This window comes from Entelurus aequoreus, linkage group LG12 (genome assembly GCF_033978785.1).
Source record: "Entelurus aequoreus isolate RoL-2023_Sb linkage group LG12, RoL_Eaeq_v1.1, whole genome shotgun sequence".
NCBI lineage: Eukaryota > Metazoa > Chordata > Actinopteri > Syngnathiformes > Syngnathidae > Entelurus > Entelurus aequoreus.
Genome location: NC_084742.1, coordinates 58,599,676 through 58,622,655, shown reverse-complemented (window position 1 = coordinate 58,622,655; position 22,980 = coordinate 58,599,676). Strand labels below are relative to the sequence as shown.

General features: G+C 40.8%; 1 protein-coding gene across 6 annotated transcripts in view; it reads left to right on the top strand.

Moving 5' to 3' along the window:
* The window catches only part of abcc9 (ATP-binding cassette, sub-family C (CFTR/MRP), member 9), a 105,223-nt gene extending 83,832 nt beyond the window's left edge, over positions 1–21,391 (top strand). For 4 of the 6 annotated variants that reach the window (XM_062066315.1, XM_062066312.1, XM_062066314.1 and 1 more), the window contains 9 exons: positions 1,776–1,889; positions 1,954–2,074; positions 3,586–3,716; positions 3,871–3,949; positions 11,268–11,376; positions 18,002–18,105; positions 18,173–18,306; positions 20,394–20,456; positions 20,974–21,391. In XM_062066315.1, coding sequence (XP_061922299.1) covers positions 1,776–1,889; positions 1,954–2,074; positions 3,586–3,716; positions 3,871–3,949; positions 11,268–11,376; positions 18,002–18,105; positions 18,173–18,306; positions 20,394–20,456; positions 20,974–21,111 — 993 coding nt within the window. In that variant the 3' untranslated portion in view covers positions 21,112–21,391. Of the gene's footprint in view, positions 1–1,775; positions 1,890–1,953; positions 2,075–3,585; positions 3,717–3,870; positions 3,950–11,267; positions 11,377–18,001; positions 18,106–18,172; positions 18,307–20,393; positions 20,457–20,632; positions 20,906–20,973 lie in introns of those variants that run through there. The other 2 variants (XM_062066313.1, XM_062066317.1) reach the window with 1 other exon arrangement.
* The last annotated feature ends 1,589 nt before the right edge of the window (positions 21,392–22,980 follow it).

The window sequence follows — 22,980 nt, the reverse complement described above, 5'->3', positions numbered from 1 at the left end:
GTTATCTTCATTGAAAAGTACAGTGCTTTTCCTTCAAAAATAAGGACATTTCAATGTGACCCCAAACTTTTGAACGGTAGTGTATATATAATAATAATAATACCTGGGATTTATATAGCGCTTTTCTAAGTACCCAAAGTCGCTTTACATGTTAAAAACCCATCATTCATTCACACCTGGTGGTGGTAAGCTACTTTCGTAGCCACAGCTGCCCTGGGGTAGTCTGACGGAATATATATATATATATATATATATATATATATATATATATATATATATATATATATATATATATATATATATATATATTCCTTGCACACTAATTGACTGAAAGAGCACGAACTTGGCCTGATGATGTCATTTTATCGATGGAAAAATGCATTTTTAGACCATATGATTTGCCTAGGAGACCCCGAGAGTGACAAGCGCTTGCCTTGTTGTCTTTCCATTAAGAACAATAAATTAGTTTTTAGTATAAGTTTGCTGGTTTCAAGAAATGTAATGCAGAGCGCATATCATTATGTCAAAATAATGGCACTAGCATTTACTTCATTTAAGAATATTTTTCAACATATTGAGCAAAAAGGTCTCTTTTTTTTTTTCTATCAAGAAAAGTGCACTTGTTATTAGTGAGAATATTCTTATTTTAAGGTATTTTTGGGTTCATTGAGGTTAGCTAATTGTACTTGTTTTGGAAAGTCTTGACAAGCCGAATTTTCTTGTTCTATTGGCAGATAATTTTGCTTATTTCAGATAAAATACCCCTAATTTTATTTTATTTTTTCTTGTTTTTGACCACTGACTTTTTGCAGTGTATGTACATATGTACATATTTGAAGATGAGGTAGATCACTTCAACTTCATTTGAAAAGTAGCTCACCTGCTGACAAAGTGTGTAGTTAGGCGTCCATCAAGTCTCAGTGTTTCCCACACATTCATTTATTTGAGGCGGCCCGCCACAAAAGAATAAAGGCCGCCACAATTTTATTTATTTTTTTAATTTTTAATTTTTTTTTGTGTCCTGTCAAGCTTCTCAGGCAAATCATATAGTTGATGTAGATGCCCATATCGGCTGTTCAGATTTACTTTACAAAAGAGAAGTGTAGGATCAAGATTTTTGGAGCTCTTTGTTCAGTGGATCAGATGTTTGATGAAGCTTTGTGTCTATCTACCACCACTACTGTTTTCTGTTTATTTGTTACTGACTGTGGCAGGACACCTCTGCCTCTGTTTCACTTTATGTTGCTGGTAAATAATATGGTTGTAGTAGTAGGCTAAAGTTAAATTATTTAGTATGCACTAATTAAAGGGGCAGAGCTTTAAAAGACATTTTAGCTTTTATATTTTTATAAGATATATTTTTTGTAAGAACCACAATTAATAAATATATTTCAGTGAATAACTTATTGTTCAAATCTGTATATAAATATGTACATAAAGTGTTGTAATTATATTGTAAAATGGATGGATGGATGGATGGACGTTTAAAACAAAACTGTTATTATTAATTAGTAAGTATACATTTTTTGAGCCTTTTTAGAGAAAATCATATCATTGTAGTAAATTATGGAAATTACTCGATAATGTCATGGTGACCACGCCCATAGCCACGCCCCCACCGCCACAGGTATCTTGGCAGTTTATGGGAAACACTGAGTCTTATTTCCATGTAGATATCATAGGAAACATACAAAAGCTAAACTGACCCTGTTACACTAACTCACGTCTGATATGTGTGTGAATGTTTTGTGACTTTACAATTCCTCCGTGAGCAGGACTACCTAGGAGCTGTGATCGTGCTGGCGGCGGCCGGGGCGTCCATCTGGGGTTCCCGTTGTGGTCAACCTTCTGGGGGTCTGGTGGGCCTCGCTCTTACCTACGCCCTGACTGTAAGACCCCCCCTTGGAACAGCTGCTTTGATGAACAAGACTTTACAAACTGTGTTTGGTGCAGGTTACTAACTACCTGAACTGGGTGGTGAGGAACCTGGCAGACTTGGAGGTCCAGATGGCGGCGGTGAAGAAGGTCAACAGCTTCCTGGGTACGGAGTCTGAGAACTACGAGGGATCCATGGGTACATTTTTCTTTTATTCTACAAAAGCCAAAAGCAGTGAAGTTGTCACGTTGTGTAAATGGTAAATAAAAAGAGAATACAACAAATCCTTTTCAACTTATATTTAATTGAATAGACTGCAAAGACAAGATATTTCATGTTCACACTGAGAAACTTTGTTATTTTTTGCAAATAATCATGAACTTAGAATTTAATGGCAGCAACACATTGCAAAAAAGGCATTTTTACCAGTGTGTTACATGGCCTTTCCTTTTAACAACACTCAGTAAAGGTTTGGGAACTGAGGAGACACATTTTTGAAGTGGAATTATTTCCCATTCTTGCTTGATGTACAGCTTAAGTTGTTCAACAGTCTCCCTTCTCATATTTTAGCCTTCACACATTTTCAATGTCTGGACTACAGGCAGGCCAGTCTAGTACCCGCACTCTTTTACTATGAAGCCACGCTGTTGCAACACGTGGCTTGGCATCGTCTTGCTGAAATAAGCAGGGGCGTCCATGATAACGATGGCAACATATGTTGCTCCAAAAGTTGTATGTACCTTTCAGCATTAATGGTGCCTTCACAGATGTGTAAGTTACCCATGTCTTGGGCACTAATACAACCCCATACCATCACACATGCTGGCTTTTACACTTTGACCTTAGAACAATCCGGATGGTTCTTTTCCTCTTTGGTCCGGAGGACACGACGTCCACAGTTTCCAAAAACAATTTGAAATGTGGACTCGTCAGACCACAGAACCACTTTGCATCAGTTTCTGGGTGTTGTTGATAAATGGCTTTGGTTTTGCATAGTAGAGTTTTAACTTGCACTTACAGATGTAGTGACCAACTGTAGTTACTGACAGTGGTTTTCTGAAGTGTTTCTGAGCCCATGTGGTGATATCCTTTACACACTGATGTCGCTTTTTGATGCAGTACCGCCTTAGGGATCGAAGGTGCGTAAAATCATGGCTTACGTGCAGTGATTTCTCCAGATTCTCTGAACTTTTTGATGATATTACGGACCTAGATGGTGAAATCCCTAAATTCCTTGCAGTAGCTGGTTGAGAAATGTTGTTCTTAAACAATTTGCTCAGGCATTTGTTGACAAAGTGGTGACCCTCGCCCCCGTCCTTGTTTGTGAACGACTGAGCATTTCACGGAAGCTGCTTTTATACCCAATCATGGCATGACCTGTTCCCAATTAGCCTCTTCACCTGTGGGATGTTCCAAATAAGTCTTTGATGAGCATTCCTCAACCTTCTCTGTCTTTTTTGCCACTTGTGCCAGCTTTTTTGAAACATGTCGCAGGCATCAAATTCCAAATGAGCTAATATTTGCCCCAAAAAATAACGTTTACCAGTGTGAACATGAAATATGTTGTCTTTGCAGTCTATTCAATTGTATTCTCTTTTTATTTACCATTTACACAACGTGACAACTTCACTGCTTTTGGGGTTTTGTACTTCATGTTGAACGATACCTTTGGAACGTGGGGGAAACCGAACATTAATTCTTGTCCGCAGACTCCTCTCAAGTCCCGGAGAACTGGCCCAAAGATGGCGAGATCAAGATCCAGGACCTGTGCGTGCGCTACGACCCCATGCTGAAGCCCGTGCTCAAACACGTCAACGCCTACGTCCAGCCGGGCCAGAAGGTAACTAGCACGCCGCCGCCAACAGCGCACGCCGCCATATTCACACTGAGGCCGAAGAAGGACTTCTGTGGAAGTAACAAGCACGTGTGTCCAGTTAAATTGACGCACTCGTCTTATTGGACCCATCTCGCACCCCCTTGTCACCTCCCGCCAGGTGGGAATCTGCGGCCGCACGGGCAGCGGCAAGTCCTCTCTGTCCTTGGCCTTCTTCAACATGGTGGACATTTTTGAAGGTGAGTGAGAGAAAGAGAGAGAGAGAGAGAGAGAGAGGTCCTCTGGTGTTTATGTCTCCTTAAAATAAGACGTTCATGACTTTCCCTTTTTTGGGAAAAATGTTGTGTCAGCAGAGCGTTGTTGACACAAGGAGCTGATCTTAGAACAGCTGAAGAAGAAGGAGACGTAAACAGTGGATATCTTTACAACAGCTGTTCCAATACCTATTATTAACAATAATAATGATTTAAAAAGACTCGATCGTCATGCTTTTCTCTCCTCAACTCAAATGTTTGTCGTCTCTTTAAACAAGTTTAATCTCCATTTCATGTCTGAAAGGAGCCAGGAGGCCTGAACCACAGCACTTTTTTTTTTTTTTTGGTCGCTAAAACTCTGTTTTCAGTGGCGTTAAAGGCCTACTGAAAGCCACTACTACCGACCACGCAGTCTGATAGTTTATATATCAATGATGAAATCTTAACATTGCAACACATGCCAATACGGCCGGGTTAGATTAGTAAAGTGCAATTTTAATTTTCCCGCGAAGTATCCTGCTGAAAACGTCTTAGTATGATGACGTATGCGCGTGACGTCACGGATTGTAGAGGACATTTTGGGACAGCATTGTGGCCAGCTATTAAGTTGTCTGTTTTCATCGCAAAATTCCACAGTATTCTGGACATCTGTGTTGGTGAATCTTTTGCAATTTGTTTAATGAACAATGAAGACCGCAAAGAAGAAAGCTGTAGGTGGGAAGCGGTGTATTAGCGGCCGGCTGCAGCAACACAAACACGTAGCCGGTGTTTCATTGTTTACATTCCCGAAAGATGACAGTCAAGCTTTACCACTGGCCTGTGGAGAACTGGGACAACAGAGACTCTTACCAGGAGGACTTTGAGTTGGATACGCGCTACCGTGAGTACGCAGCTGCGGCTTCCAAAGATTTGATCGCTTGCCCGTATGTGCGTGCCGCTATGTGCATGTCACGTACGTAACTTTGCGGAGGTGAACGGTACTTTGGGCTGTGGGATTGAGTGTGTTGTGCGGGTGTTTGATTTGTATTGGCGGGTTATATGGACGGGAGGGGGGAGGTGTTTGTTATGCGGGATTAATTTGTGGCATATTAAATATAAGCCTGGTTGTGTTGTGGCTAATAGAGTATATATATGTCTTGTGTTTATTTACTGTTGTAGTCATTCCCAGCTGAATATCAGGTCCTACCCGCCTCTCACAGCATCTTCCCTATCTGAATCGCTTCCACTGCCCTCTAGTCCTTCACTCTCACTTTCCTCATCCACAAATCTTTCATCTTCGCTCAAATTAATGGGGTAATCGTCGCTTTCTTGGTCCGAATCGCTCTCGCTGCTGGTGGCCATGATTGTAAACAATGTGCAGATGTGAGGAGCTCCACAACCTGTGACGTCACGCTACTTCCTGTACAGGCAAGGCTTTTTTTTATCAGCGACCAAAAGTTGCGAACTTTATCGTCGGTGTTCTCTACTAAATCCTTTCATCAAAAATATGGCAATATCGCGAAATGATCAAGTATGACACATAGAATGGACCTGCTATCCCCGTTTAAATAAGAACATCTCATTTCAGTAGGCCTTTAAACAGCCCATAAAAGCAAGAAAAATACAAAAATGAGGGGTATTTTATTTGAACTAAGCAAAATTATCTGCCAATAGAACAAGAATATTCGGCTTGTCAAGACTTTCAAAAACAAGTCAAATTAGCTAAACTCAATGAACCCAAAAATAACCTAAAATAAGTATATTCTCACTAATAACAAGTGTACTACTCTACGACTACGTATTTTCTATTGTTTCATTGGAAATAAAACAGCAAAGTCCATTTGGCTGTCATCTGTTTTAGTTATGAGACGCAATTGTGTCAAAGTCATGATTTTTGTTTTCATGCTTGAAGTAAGAAATGATTACTTTAAAAAAGCAGTTTTATACTTGTGAGCAATGTTCCCTCTAATTTTTCATGTGTGTGAGCAAACGCACAAACACCCTGAGCATTCAGTGGAATACAGACGTGCACACTGTGGTCATACCAGCAGCACATTTGTCTCAAACCTGACATAACAATTTAAATGTCTTATTATTATAATCCAGTGACAGTAGTCAATTTCAAATACCCAGGTATTTTATGCCTGGGTGCGGGTCCTACTTTGGAAAGATTGTGTACCCCTTTCAGAGATCACATTTAGTTCCCCTTAAAACATTCACATGTTGCATGAGATGAAGTGTTTAACTTTCTGTCCGTAAAATACATATTTTTATTAGCAATTATGTAGTCCTGTAACATCGTTTCATGATTAATATCCAAAAAATAACATTCTTAACAAATGACAGTAGAATAAGCACACTGATTGAGGAGTCATAGTAAAACGACCTGAAATTTACACTTTATGTGTAGTGTTGGAGTTGTCCAACTTTTTGTGTGGCCATAAACGCACCAGTGGCTAATTGCCATAGTGTATATCAGCGGTGTCAAACTCAAATACAGAGTGGGCCAAAATTTAAAACTGAACAAAGCCGCGGGCCAAGGTTGAACAAATTAACCTCTTAATAGGGACCCAAACAAGTTTTGCATTGAATATTGAACAAGCAAGGCATAACTTTATAGTCACATGCAAAATCCAGTTTAAAATAATAATAATAATAATTAAAAAATATCAATGGCATATCAAATACAATTTAAATAAAAATTGAATGCCTCTTTTCTATTTGCAGCCTTCTGAGGTAAATATCAACATTAACTTATTCCACAGGCTAATAAATTTGAAAATAAAATAACAATGAATAAACCAACCATTCAGGACTTTAAACTGCTCAGTTTGCAACACACTGATCTAATCTGATGTGCCCAAGCCAAATACCTGCCATCTTTTCTGGGATGCTAGTTCATTGATGTCGGGGCTCAGGCTTTGAGCTGAGGCAACCTTCATTATCCAACCAAGGTGTTCATCAGTCATTATATCTCGTAGTCCACCCGGACCACAGTCTTGGGGGCGTGCCTTAAAGGCACTGCCTTTAACGTCCTCTACGAGCTGTCGTCACATCCGCTTTTCATCCATTCTAACAACGTGCCGGCCCAGTCACAAGGTATGTGCAGCTTCTGTACGCACACACAAGTGAATGCAACGCATACTTGATCAACAGCGATACAGGTTACACTGAGGGTGCCCGTATAAACAACTTTAACACTGTTACAAATATACGCCACACTGTGAACCCACACCAAACAAGAATGACAAACACATTTCGGGAGAACATCCGCACCGTAACACAACATAAACACAACAAAACAAATACCCAGAACCCTTTGCAGCACTAACTCTTCCGGGACGCTACAAAATACACCCCCCGCTACCACAAACCCCCCGCCCCCACACACACACACAGACACACACACACCTTGTAGCGTCCTGGAAGAGTTAGTGCTGCAAAGGGTTCTGGGTATTTGTTCTGTTGTGTTTATGTTGTGTTACGGTGCGGATGTTCTCCCGAAATGTGTTTGTCATTCTTGTTTGGTGTGGGTTCACAGTGTGGCGTATATTTCTAACAGTGTTAAAGTTGTTTATACGGCCACCCTCAGTGTAACCTGTATCGCTGTTGATCAAGTATGCATTGCATTCACTTGTGTGTGCGTGCAGAAGCCGCACATATTATGTGACTGGGCCGGCACTCGTTGGACTGGATGAAAAGCGGACGTGACGATTTTCGGGAGGGGCACTGAAATTTGGGAGTCTCCCGGGAGGGTTGGCCAGTATGAGAATTAGCGATGAATGCGGTGTTACCGCGGCAACGCCGCTGTATATAATCGGCGGGCCAGCTCTAGTGTTAATTTGATATCGCCTCAAGGGCCAAGTGAAATTGGCTTGGTTTGTACGGTAGACAACGACCATTTTTGCGAGATAAAAGTATTTTACACATTGTTTTGGTGTGGTTATGGCCGACAAACATTTTTACTAAATAAAGGGACCGATGGAATTCCTGTCCTCTAAGTGTCTCCACTCTCCACAGACGTTACAATAATTGAAGTGTTGACAAACAGTGTTTTATCTGTTGTGGCCGCCTTTCGTCACCTGCTACTCACAGTTGCATTGCATAATCATGCAAAACAAACGATTTGTTTATTTTGTTTAGAGTGGGATTTGATTTTTTGCACGGCATAGATTTGCTGTGCGCAGAGGACGCGTGAGCAGTGCGCAATTGCGCAGGTGCGCACCTTAGAGGGAACGTTGCTTGTGAGTGTTGATGACACAACAGTTGATATTCTAGTTTCAAGCATGTTTTACTCAATATAGGTCATCAAATCTCAGCAACAAGCTGTAATATCTTACTGAGATCATTTAGGACCAAAACCCTTAAAACAAGTAAAACACTAACATAAAATCCGCTTAACAGACAGAAAATAAGCAAATATCACCCTTATTTGAGATATTTCATCTTACTTAGATTTCACTTTTTGCAGTGTATTATTATTATTTACAATAATAACGATCTAAAAAGACTCTATCGTCACGCTTTTCTCTCCTCAACTCAAATGTTTGTCATCTCTTTAAACAAGTTTAATCTCCATTTCAAGTCTGAAAGGAGCCAGGAGGCCTGAACCACAGCACTTTTTTTTTTTTTTTGTCTTCGCTAAAACTCTGTTTTCCAGTGGCTATAAACAGCCCATAAAAGCAAGGCTTGGATAAGTTTGGTGCGGAAGAACCCCTAAATGAGCTGCTCATCAGTCACAGTGTTTTTTTATGAATGTGTGTTTCTTGGAGCATCTACGCTTTACTTATAAGTAGAGATGTCCGATAATATCGGACTGCCGATATTTATCTGCCGATAAATGCTTTAAAATGTAATATCGGAAATTCAATTCAAAAAGTAAAATGTATGCCTTTTTAAAACGCCGCTGTGTACACGGATGTAGGGAGAAGTACAGAGCGCCAATAAACCTTAAAGGCACTGCCAGTCACATAATATCTACGGCTTTTCACACACACAGTGAATGCAACGCATACTTGGTCAACAGCCATACAGGTCACACTGAGGCTGGCCGTATAAACAACTTTAACACTGTTACAAATATGTGAACCCACACCAAACAAGAATGACAAACACATTTCGGGAGAACATCCGCACCGTAACACAACATAAACACAACAGAACAAATACCCAGAACCCCTTGCAGCACTAACTCTTCCGGGACGCTACAATATACACCCCCCGCTGCCCCCTACCCCCTCCCACCTCAACCCCGCCCACCTCAACCTCCTCATGCTCTCTCAGGGAGAGCATGTCCCAAATTCCAAGCTGCTGTTTTGAGGCATGTTAAAAAAACAATAATGCACTTTGTGACTTCTATAATAAATATGGCAGTGCCATGTTGGCATTTTGGTTCCATAACTTGAGTTGATTTATTTTGGAAAACCTTGTTACATTGTTTAATGCAGTGGTCCCCAACCTTTTTGTAACTGCGGACCGGTCAACGCTTTAAAATTTGTCCCGCGGACAGGTGGAGTTTTTTTGGGGGGGGGGGTTTTTGTTTGTTTTTTTGGTCATGAAAAAATACTATTATGTGTGCTTACGGACTGTATCCCTGCAGACTGTATTGATCTATATTGATTAGGGATGTCCGGTAATGGCTTTTTGCCGATATCCGATATTCCGATATTGTCCAACTCTTTAATTACCGATACCGACATCAACCGATACCGCTATATATACAGTCGTGGAATTAACACATTATTATGCCTAATTTGGACAACCAGGCCCAAATTAGGTCCTTTTTTTTTTTAATTAATAAAATAAAATGCGATAAATAAATTAAAAACAGAAAGTTTTTTACAGAAAGTAAAACTATATAAAAACAGTTACATAGAAACTAGTAATGAATGAAAATGAGTAAAATGAACTGTTAAAGGTTAGTACTATTAGTGGACCAGCAGCACGCACAATAATGTGTGCTTACGGACTGTATCCCTTGCAGACTGTATTGATATATATTGATATATAATGTAGGAAGCAGAATATTAATAACAGAAAGAAACAACCCTTTTGTGGGACAAATTTTCAAGCGTTGACCGGTCCCCAGCTACAAAAACGTTGGGGATCACAGTTTTAAAGCATATCGGCTGGCCGATATTATCGGACATCTCTAATATTGATATACAGTCTAATGTAGGAACCAGAAATAATAATAACAGAAAGAAACAACCCTTTTGTGCGAATGATTTTAAATGGGGGAGGGAGGTTATTTGGGTTGGTGCACTAATTGTAAGTGTATCTTGTGTTTTTTATGTTGATTTAATAAAAAAAATATTCTTATTTATTTATTTAATTAAACATTTTTTTTTTTTTTTTTTTAATTTCTTGTGTGGCCCGGTACCAATCGATCCACGGACCGGTTGTTGGGGACCACTGGTTTAATGCATCCAGCGGGGCATCACAACAAAATTAGGCATAATAATGTGTTAATTCCACCACTGTATATATCGGTATCGGTTGACATCGTAATCGGTAATTAAGAGTTGAACAATATCGGATATCGGCAAAAAAGCCATTATCGGACATCTCTACTTATAAGTACCGTATTTTTCGGAGTATAAGTCGCTCTGGAGTATAAGTCGCACCGACCGAAAATGCATAATAAAGAAGGAAAAAAACATATATAAGTCGCACTGGAGTATAAGTCGCATTTTTTGGGGAAATGTATTTGATAAAAGCCAACACCAAGAATAGACATTTGAAAGGCAATTTAAAATGTCTAAAGAATAGTGAACAACAGGCTGAATAAGTGTACGTTATATGAGGCATAAATAACCAACTGGTATGTTAACGTAACATATTATGGTAAGAGTCATTCAAATAACTATAACATATAGAACATGCTATACGTTTACCAAACAATCTGTCACTCCTAATCGCTAAATCCCATGAAATCTTATACGTCTAGTCTCTTACGGGAATGAGATCAATAATATTATTTGATATTTTACGCTAATGTGTTAATCATTTCACACGTAAGTCGCTGTTGAACTGTAAAACTACATTTTTTGCAAATATTAGCTCATTTAGAATGTGATGCCTGCAACATGGCATGCCTGGCTGGCGATGGACTGACACACCCTCAGCCATCCACCGCTAGCTCGCCATCCACGTAAAGGCCACTCCTGGTGTAGAACTGCTCCGAGTGTATAGAGGACGGGGAGGAGGACTAGAACAATGTCTGTCACCTCAAGGAGGCCTCAGGTGGAGGATGTTAAGTGTGTTTAGCAGAAAGTCAAGTGACTCTTGCCGCTGATTGTCAAAGTGTCTCGTTTGTCTGCAGGGAAGATCGTCATCGACGGGATCGACATCTGCAAACTTCCTCTGCAGACACTCCGGTCTCGCCTGTCCATCATCCTGCAGGACCCCGTCTTGTTTAGCGGCTCCATTAGGTACACACACACACTTTTCCCAGTGGCGGTCCTCCCGGCTATCTGCACACAAATAGCGACAACTTCCTGTTTATATTCCAGCGTCACAAAGTGTCAGTGTTGTACTGGGAGGACGCTCACTTAACGAGCAGGACCATAACGGTCAGGAAATCTTGTCTAAAGCAAAAGAGGCCACCAGAGAGTCTTATGAGGTTGTGTGGCGTGCACACGGTCTGATACACACTTTGATGCACGCCAGTCCTTCCGGAACATTTTGATGCTAACTCCTGATAAGGATTGTACGGTATACTGGTACTAGTATAGTACCGCGATACTATTCTAAGGGAGGGGGGTCGTAAACAGCCATCGCCTTTGTTACAAAACAGTTCAAAGAAAAGGTCGTAAAACAGTTAAAAGAAAAGGTGCCTGTACGGTATACCGGTACTAGTATAGTATCACGATACTAATGAATCATAATCGCTACTGTACCGCCTCTAAAAAGTACCGGTCAACTGTCACGTCATGACATTGTTGGTTTTACGAGCAGAGGAGCATGTTCGGCAGCGCGCACACAGAGTACTTACAAGCAGACACAGTGTGTAGACAGAAAAGGGAGAATGGACGCATTTTGGTGTAAAAAGTAAAGATAAAGGTGAAGTTGTGTCAGGTTCAAACACTGATGACATCTATTAAACAAGACAAGAAGCAAGGAATTAAGCCGAGACAGAAGGAAATGTGGCTCAATGAGGAGAGCGCGCACACCTGTACCCTTGTACAGTGTTCCACCACGTTCTGACGAAAGATTGTACGCCTTCTCTTTTATTTGGACTTTCCCTGATTACATGGCAACAGCTGTTTCTAAGGGAGGGGGGTCGTAAACAGCCATCGCCTTTGTTACAAAACAGTTAAAAGAAAAGGTCGTAAAACAGTTAAAAGAAAAGGTGCCTGTACGGTATACCGGTACTAGTATAGTACCACGATACTAATGAATCATAATCGCTACTATACCGCCTCTAAAAAGTACCGGTCAACTGTCACGTCATGACATTGCTGGTTTTACGAGCAGAGGAGCATGTTCGGCAGCGTGCGCACACAGAGTACATACAAGCAGACACAGTGTGTAGACAGAAAAGGGAGAATGGACGCATTTTGGTGTAAAAAGTAAAGATAAAGGTGAAGTTGTGTCAGGTTCAAACACTGATGACATCTATTAAACAAGACAAGAAGCAAGGAATTAAACCGAGACAGAAGGAAATGTGGCTCAATGAGGAGAGCGCGCACACCTGTACACTTGTACAGTGTTCTACCACGTTCTGACGAAAGATTGTACGCCTTCTCTTTTATTTGGACTTTCCCCGATTACATGGCAACAGCTGTTTCTAAGGGAGGGGGGTCGTAAACAGTCATCGCCTTTGTTACAAAACAGTTAAAAGAAAAGGTCGTAAAACAGTTAAAAGAAAAGGTGCCTGTACGGTATACCGGTACTAGTATAGTACCACGATACTAATGAATCATAATCGCTACTATACCGCCTCTAAAAAGTACCGGTCAACTGTCACGTCATGACACTGTTGGTTTTACGAGCAGAGGAGCATGTTCGGCAGCGCGCACACAGAGTACTTACAAGCAGACACAGTGTGTAGACAGAAAAGGGAGAATGGACGCATTTTGGTGTAAAAAGTAAAGATAAAGGTGAAGTTATGTCAGGTTCAAACACTGATGACATCTATTAAACAAGACAAGAAGCAAGGAATTAAACCGAGACAGAAGGAAATGTGGCTCAATGAGGAGAGCGCGCACACCTGTACCCTTGTACAGTGTTCCACCACGTTCTGACGAAAGATTGTACGCCTTCTCTTTTATTTGGACTTTCCCTGATTACATGGCAACAGCTGTTTCTAAGGGAGGGGGGTCGTAAACAGCCATCGCCTTTTGTTACAAAACAGTTCAAAGAAAAGGTTGTAAAACAGTTAAAAGAAAAGGTGCCTGTACGGTATACCGGTACTAGTATAGTACCGCGATACTAATGAATCTTATTCGGTACTATACCGCCTCTAAAAAGTACCGGTCAACTGTCACGTCATGACATTGCTGGTTTTACAAGCAGAGGAGCATGTTCGGCAGCGTGCGCACACAGAGTACATACAAGCAGACACAGTGTGTAGACAGAAAAGGGAGAATGGACGCATTTTGGTGTAAAAAGTAAAGATAAAGGTGAAGTTGTGTCAGGTTCAAACACTGATGACATCTATTAAACAAGACAAGAAGCAAGGAATTAAACAGAGACAGAAGGAAATGTGGCTCAATGAGGAGAGCGCGCACACCTGTACACTTGTACAGTGTTCCACCACGTTCTGACGAAAGATTGTACGCCTTCTCTTTTATTTGGACTTTCCCTGATTACATGGCAACAGCTGTTTCTAAGGGAGGGGGGTCGTAAACAGCCATCGCCTTTGTTACAAAACAGTTAAAAGAAAAGGTCGTAAAACAGTTAAAAGAAAAGGTGCCTGTACGGTATACCGGTACTAGTATAGTACCACGATACTAATGAATCATAATCGCTACTATACCGCCTCTAAAAAGTACCGGTCAACTGTCACGTCATGACATTGCTGGTTTTACGAGCAGAGGAGCATGTTCGGCAGCGTGCGCACACAGAGTACATACAAGCAGACACAGTGTGTAGACAGAAAAGGGAGAATGGACGCATTTTGGTGTAAAAAGTAAAGATAAAGGTGAAGTTGTGTCAGGTTCAAACACTGATGACATCTATTAAACAAGACAAGAAGCAAGGAATTAAACCGAGACAGAAGGAAATGTGGCTCAATGAGGAGAGCGCGCACACCTGTACCCTTGTACAGTGTTCCACCACGCTCTGACGAAAGATTGTACGCCTTCTCTTTTATTTGGACTTTCCCTGATTACATGGCAACAGCTGTTTCTAAGGGAGGGGGGTCGTAAACAGCCATCACCTTTGTTACAAAACAGTTCAAAGAAAAGGTCGTAAAACAGTTAAAAGAAAAGGTGCCTGGAGGGAGGTCAGGCCCTGCCTCCTCTCCGCTTTGTAGATCTCGGGTAAAGATAAAATCTTCCTGTGGATTACAATAGAAGAAAGAAACTGACGCCTTCATGTCGCTTCCCATCGTACACAGTGGGGTTTTACAAGCCTTCTGCTTGGTAGGATCAAGGACAGCTTTTGTCCTCTCGCAGGGCGAGCTGAACTCAATGTAACACAAAGTTTGACAAATAAAGTAAGTTTCTTACAAGTAGCATTATCACTGGAGGATGAGGAATAGCTAAACATGCTTCACTACACACCGTAGGAGGATACAATAGCTCACCGGCGTCACAATGTAAACAAACGCCATGGGTGGATCTACACCGGACATCTACTGTAATGATACCAAGTACAAGAGCGTATCTAGTCGATACTACTATGATTACATCGATATTTTTTAGCATCACAAAATCTTTTTTTCTTTTAAAAAAATGTATATTATGTTTATAAAGTCAGTAAATATGTCCCTGGACACATGAGGACTTTGAATATGACCAATGTATGATCCTGTAACTACTTGGTATCGCATCAATACCTAAATGTGTGGTATCATCCAAAACTAATGTCAAGTATCAAAGAAGAGAAGAATAGGTGATTATTACATTTGAACAGAAGTGTAGATAGAACATGTTAAAACAGAAAATAATCAGATATTAACAGTAAATAAACAAGTGGATTAATAATTAATTTTTTACAGTTTGTCCCTCATAATGTGTACAAAATAATAGGTGTATAAATGACACAATATGTTACTGCATAGACTAATTAGGAGTCTTTGTTTGTTTACTTACTACTAAAAGACAAGTTGTCTAGTATGTTCACTATTTTATTTAAGGACTAAATTACAATAATAAACATATGTTTCATCTACACTAAGGTTTTTTGTTACAATAAAGACAATAATGAAATTTTTTTGTGGTCCCCTTTATTTAGAAAAGTATCGAAAAGCACCGAAAGTATCGAAAAAAATGTTGGCACCCGTACTGGTACCAAACTATTGGTATGGGGACAACCCTAGACACAGTCCAAACAACCTTCCCTAATCATGATGCAAAAAAAAAAAATGCTAAATTGTGGATATTATGAAACATTTTTACAGTTTGTCCCTCATAATGTGTACAAAACAATAGGTGTATAAATGACACAATATGTTACTGCATAGACTAATTAGGAGTCTTTGTTTGTTTACTTACTACTAAAAGACAAGTTGTCTAGTATGTTCACTATTTTATTTAAGAACTAAATTACAATAATAAACATATGTTTCATGTACACTAAGATGTTTTTGTTCAAATAAAGACAATAATTACATTTTTTTGTGGTCCCCTTTATTTAGAAAAGTATCGAAAAGCACTAAAAGGATCGCAAAAAAATGTTAGTACCCGTACTGGTACCAAACTATTGGTATCGGGACAACCCTAGACACAATCCAAACAACCTTCCCTAATCATGATGCAAAAAAAAAATGCTAAATTGTGGATATTATGAAACATTTTTACAGTTTGTCCCTCATAATGTGTACAAAATAATAGGTGTATAAATGACACAATATGTTACTGCATAGACTAATTAGGAGTCTTTGTTTGTTTACTTACTACTAAAAGACAAGTTGTCTAGTATGTTCACTATTTTATTTAAGAACTAAATTACAATAATAAACATATGTTTCATGTACACTAAGATGTTTTTGTTCAAATAAAGACAATAATTAAATTTTTTTGTGGTCCCCTTTATTTACAAAAGTATCGAAAAGCACTAAAAGGATCGCAAAAAAATGTTAGTACCCGTACTGGTACCAAACTATTGGTATCGGGACAACCCTAGACACAATCCAAACAACCTTCCCTAATCATGATGCAAAAAAAAATGCTAAATTGTGGATATTATGAAACATTTTTACAGTTTGTCCCTCATAATGTGTACAAAACGATAAGTGTATAAATGACACAATATGTTACTGCATAGACTAATTAGGAGTCTTTGTTTGTTTACTTACTACTAAAAGACAAGTTGTCTAGTATGTTCACTATTTTATTTAAGAACTAAATTACAATAATAAACATATGTTTCATGTACACTAAGATGTTTTTGTTCAAATAAAGACAATAATTACATTTTTTTGTGGTCCCCTTTATTTAGAAAAGTATCGAAAAGCACTAAAAGGATCGCAAAAAAATGTTAGTACCCGTACTGGTACCAAACTATTGGTATCGGGACAACCCTAGACACAATCCAAACAACCTTCCCTAATCATGATGCAAAAAAAAAAAAGCTAAATTGTGGATATTATGAAACATTTTTACAGTTTGTCCCTCATAATGTGTACAAAACAATAGGTGTATAAATGACACAATATGTTACTGCATAGACTAATTAGGAGTCTTTGTTTGTTTACTTACTACTAAAAGACAAGTTGTCTAGTATGTTCACTATTTTATTTAAGAACTAAAATACAATAATAAACATATGTTTCATCTACACTAAGATGTTTTTGTTCAAATAAAGACAATAATGAAATTTTTTTGTGGTCCCCTTTATTTAGAAAAGTATCGAAAAGCACCGAAAGTATCGAAAAAAATGTTGGTACCCGTACTGGTACCAAACTATTGGTATGGGGACAACCCTAGACACAGTCCAAACAACCTTCCCTAATCATGATGCAAAAAAAAATGCTAAATTGTGGATATTATGAAACATTTTTACAGTTTGTCCCTCATAATGTGTACAAAACAATAGGTGTATAAATGACACAATATGTTACTGCATAGACTAATTAGGAGTCTTTGTTTGTTTACTTACTACTAAAAGACAAGTTGTCTAGTATGTTCACTATTTTATTTAAGAACTAAATTACAATAATAAACATATGTTTCATGTACACTAAGGTGTTTTTGTTCAAATAAAGACAATAATTACATTTTTTTGTGGTCCCCTTTATTTAGAAAAGTATCGAAAAGCACTAAAAGGATCGCAAAAAAAATGTTAGTACCCGTACTGGTACCAAACTATTGGTATCGGGACAACCCTAGACACAATCCAAACAACCTTCCCTAGTCATGATGCAAAAAAAAAAAAAAAAAAATGGTGGATATTATGACAATAATGACATTTTTTGTGGTCCCCTTTATTCAGATAAGTATCTAAATACATTTTGGTAGTGGAAACGTGACAGAGGCCTGGGTGGCGAGCCCTGTGGAACTCCACACGTAGCCGAGCGCGTCTCCAACATCCAGCGCGTGCCACGTGACCACACTAATTGCCATCTGCGCGAGCGCAGCTGTGGGAAAACGCGGCAGGAAGTCGGGCCTGAGACCTCGTCTGACTTCTGCCCGCCTGCGTCTCCTCCGCCGCACGTCCTCGCCGTGTTTGTGTCGGCGCCGGGGAACCGTGTTTGTTTGGACTTTGCGCGCTCACGGGGTGAACGCTCGAGTGTTTTCACACCACTGTCCCAGATAAAAAAAGTGTTGCTTCTTTCTGACGCACTTTGGTGACATCTGGAACAAAGTCAACTTCCCCGCGGTTTAAAGCGCCCGAGGTTTTTCCACAACAAACCTCAAGACTAAGTCGGATCTCACTTCACCTCTGCAGGTTTAATCTGGATCCAGAGCAGACGTGTAATGATGAGCGCCTGTGGGAGGCGCTAGAGATCGCTCAGCTGAAGAACATGGTGAAGGCACTGCCAGGAGGACTTGGTATGAACACGCACACGCACACACATGACAAGATGGCCCTCTCTGATTGGCGGCGTCACCTGATTAGATGCGGTGGTGACGGAGGGCGGGGAGAACTTCAGCGTGGGTCAGAGGCAGCTCTTCTGTTTGGCTCGAGCGTTTGTCCGCAAGAGCAGCATCCTCATCATGGACGAGGCCACCGCCTCCATCGACATGGCAACGGTGAGTGCCAAGGACCAGATGCTTACCATTCCAACTGGTAAACTTTACTTTTTTGCAAATATTAGCTCATTTGCAACATGAGCTGGCACAAGTGGCAAAAAAGAGCGAGAAAGTTGAGGAATGCTCGTCAAAGACTTATTTGGAACATCCCACAGGTGAACAGGCTAATTGGGAACAGGTGGGTGCCATGATTGGGTATAAAAGCAGCTTCCATGAAATGCTCAGTCGTTCACAAACAAGGACGGGGGCGAGGGTCACCGCTTTGTCAACAAATGCGTGAGCAAATTGTTTAAGAACAACATTTCTCAACCAGCTATTGCAAGGAATTTAGCGATTTCACCATCTACGCTCCGTAATATCATCAAAAGGTTCAGAAAATCTGGAGAAATCACCGCACGTAAGCCATGATGTTTCGCACCTTGGATCCCTCAAGCGGTACTGCATCAAAAAGCGACATCAGTGTGTAAAGGATATCACCACATGGGCTCAGGAACACTTCAGAAAACCACTGTCAGTAACTACAGTTGGTCGCTACATCTGTGAGTGCAAGTTAAAACTGTACTATGCAAAGCCAAAGCCATTTATCAACAACACCCGGACACGCTCCCGGTGGATGGTGGAGGGTGTGTCAGTCCATCGCCAGCCAGGCTCTAAAAAAATAGATGAGCGATCATAAATGTTCACTAAGACGTGACTTTGGTCACTTGATTAACATTCACGGTGAGGTGACGCTGGCTGCTGCCAGATCATTATTAAGAAAAAATGACCGACAGGAAGGCGAGGAACACTTTTTATTTCAACCGTACCTCCCGTCAAAAGACTAAAGACTGACCACACAGTTTCTGTCTTCACAATAAAAGTGTGTTTGTGATATCGTCAAAAGGTTCAGAGAATCTGGAGAAATCACGGCACGTAAGCCATGAGGTTACGAACCTTCGATCCCTCAGGCGAGGACGGGGGCGAGGGTCACCACTTTGTCAACAAATGAGTGAGCAAATTGTTTAAGAACAACATTTCTCAACCAGCTATTGCAAGGAATTTAGGGATTTCACCATCTACGCTCCGTAATATCATCAAAAGGTTCAGAGAATCTGGAGAAATCACGGCACGTAAGCAGCAAGGCCGAAAACCAACATTGAATGCCCGTGACCTTCGATCCGCATCAAAAAGCGACATCAGTGTGTAAAGGATATCACCACATGGGCTCAGGAACACTTCAGAAAACCACTGTCAGTAACTACAGTTGGTCGCTACATCTGTACGTGCAAGTTAAAACTGTACTATGCAAAACCAAAGCCATTTATCAACAACACCCAAACACGCCGTCGGCTTCGCCGGGCCCGAGCTCATCTAAGATGGACTGATACAAAGTGGAAAAGTGTTCTGTGGTCTGACGAGTCCACATTTCAAATTGTTTTTGGAAACTGTGGACGTCGTGTCCTCCGGACCAAAGAGGAAAAGAACCATCCGGATTGTTATAGGCGCAAAGTGTAAAAGCCAGCATGTGTGATGGTATGGGGGTATATTAGTGCCCAAGACATGGGTAACTTACACATCTGTGAAGGCGCCATTAATGCTGAAATGTACATACAGCTTTTGGAGCAACATATGTTGCCATCCAAGCAACGTTATCATGGACGCCCCTGCTTATTTCAGCAAGACACTAGGCTGGCCTGCCTGTAGTCCAGACATTGAAAATGTGTGAAGGCTAAAATATGAGAAGGGAGACTGTTGAACAACTTAAGCTGTACATCAAGCAAGAATGGGAAAGAATTCCACTTCAAAAATGTGTCTCCTCAGTTCCCAAACCTTTACTGAGTGTTGTTAAAAGGAAAGGCCATGTAACACACTGGTAAAAATGCTTTTTTTGCAATGTGTTGCTGCCATTAAATTCTAAGTTCATGATTATTTGCAAAAAATAGCAAAGTTTCTGAGTGTGAACATGAAATATCTTGTCTTTGCAGTCTATTCAATTGAATATAAGTTGAAAAGGATTTGTTGTATTCTCTTTTTATTTACCATTTACACAACGTGACAACTTCACAACTTTGACATTAATAATGACATTTAATGGTATTTGTGTTTAGGAGAACATCTTGCAAAAAGTGGTGATGACGGCGTTCGCGGACCGCACTGTGGTGACCATCGCTGTGAGTACAGAAGTTGAAGTCCAGCACGTATCTCCTCCTCCTCTCCACCCTCCCAAGTTCATTTTGTCAACTCAAACGCTTTCCTTCTCTCTTCTGTCCTTTTTGGCTCCGCCCACAACTGCGCCTCCTTGCTTCCTTTCCTCTCCTGTCTCCTCCTCGCCGGCCCCGCCCCCCAGCACCGCGTGTCCTCCATCCTGGACGCGGGGCAGGTGCTGGTGTTCTCCTCTGGGATTTTGGTGGAGAGTGACTCGGGTCAGAACCTGCTAGCACAGGAGGAGAGCCTCTTCAGTGTGCTAGTCAGGACTCACAAGTAGACCCGGACCGGACCTGACCCAGCCAGACTCTCTTCTCTCTTTCCGTCTTTTTCTTCTTCTCACTACTGGCCCGGGCGGAGGCTGGAGGTCCGGTCTCGGGTCTGCTGCTACCAGCCCGGTTGGTACCAAACAACTTGCGTGGAGGGCGTGACCGTCATCCGTTGTCTTGTATTTACCGGTGAACGTGTCCTCTGCTCCACCAGCACCGGGTCCACACCATCCTCACAGCGGACCTGGTCATCGTCATGAAGCGGGGCAACATTCTGGAGTACGACAAGCCCGAGACCCTCCTGGAGCAGGAGGACGGGATGTTTGCGTCCTTCGTCAAGGCCGACATGTAGACTGGTTGGAGCTGATCATGAACCGGGTCGGCGGCTGAAATCCTCCACCTGTGTCAGCAGAAACATGGTGGACGGGTCCAGAACCGCCGTGAATCAGCAGCACCCGGCCATGATTTAGTTTTATTCCTAGTTTCACTTTGACAATATCTGTTTTTTTTACCTTGAGCAGCACATGTTTGATTATTCAGCACTTGTACGATGATGCAATACTTGTACGATGATGCAATACTTGTACGATGATGCAAGACCAACTTGCATTAAAGTCTTTTATAATCTTTCACTGATGACTGGTGTTTCAAGTCCAAACTCATGCAAGTTCTTCGCGTCTTTCTCAGGTTAAGAGTCGGCGCTAGACATCGAGCTGACAGCTGGGGTCTTCTGCTCGATGTCTAGCCCCATACTTTTTTTTAAATTGCTGATATCGGACCGATATCTGATATCAATATTTACCCAAGACACCCCTACTCCTGATCCCTGCAAGACTGCTTGTATCGGACATTTTACATGCAATAACCCCATACTTTTTTTTTATTGCTGATATCGGACCGATATATGATATTAATATTTACCCGAGACACCCCTACTCCTGATCCCTGCAAGACTGCTTGTATCGTACATTTTACATGCGATAACCCCATACTTTTTTTTTTTTTGCTGATATATAACCGATATCTGATAGCAATACTTGGCCGAGGCACCCCTACTCCTGATCCCTGCAAGACTGCTTGTATCAGACATTTTACACGCAATAACCCCATACTTTTTGTATTTTTTATTACTGATATCAGACCGATATCTGATATCAATATTTGCCCGAGACACCCTTACTCCTGATCCCTGCAAGACTGCTTGTATCGGACATTTTACACGCAATAACCCCATGCTTTTTTTTTTTATAGCTGACATCGGACCGATATATCTGATATCAATATTTACCCGATACACCCTTACTCCTGATCCCCTGCAAGAGTACTTGTATCAGACATTTTACATGCAATAACCCCATACTTTTTTTTTATTGCTGATATCGGACCAATATATGATATCAATATTTACCCGAGACACTCCTACTTCTGATCCCTGCAAGACTGCTTGTATCAGACATTTTACATGCAATAACCCCACACTTTTGTTTTTTATTGCTGATATCGGACCGATATTATCTGATATCAGTATTTGCCCAAGACACTCCTACTCCCGATCCCTGCAAGACTGCTTGTATCGGACATTTTACATGCAATAACCCCATACTTTTTTTTTATTGCTTATATCGGACCGACATATGATATCAATATTTACCCGAGACGCTCCTACTCCTGATCCCTGCAAGAGTACTTGTATCAGACATTTTACATGCAATAACCCCATACTTTTTTTTTATTGCTGATATCGGACCGATATATGATATCAATATTTACCCGAGACACTCCTACTTCTGATCCCTGCAAGACTGCTTGTATCAGACATTTTACATGCAATAACCCCACACTTTTGTTTTTTATTGCTGATATCGGACCGATATTATCTGATATCAGTATTTGCCCAAGACACTCCTACTCCCGATCCCTGCAAAACTGCTTGTATCGGACATTTTACATGCAATAACCCCATACTTTTTTTATTGCTGATATCGGACCGACATATGATATCAATATTTACCCGAGACGCTCCTACTTCTGATCCCTGCAAGACTGCTTGTATCGGACATTTTACATGCAATAACCCCATACTTTTTTTTATTGCTGATATCGGACCGATATATGATATCAATATTTACCCGAGACACCCCTAGTTCTGATCCCTGCAAGACTGCTTGTATCAGACATTTTACATGCAATAACCCCATACTTTTTTTTTTTTTTCTGATAT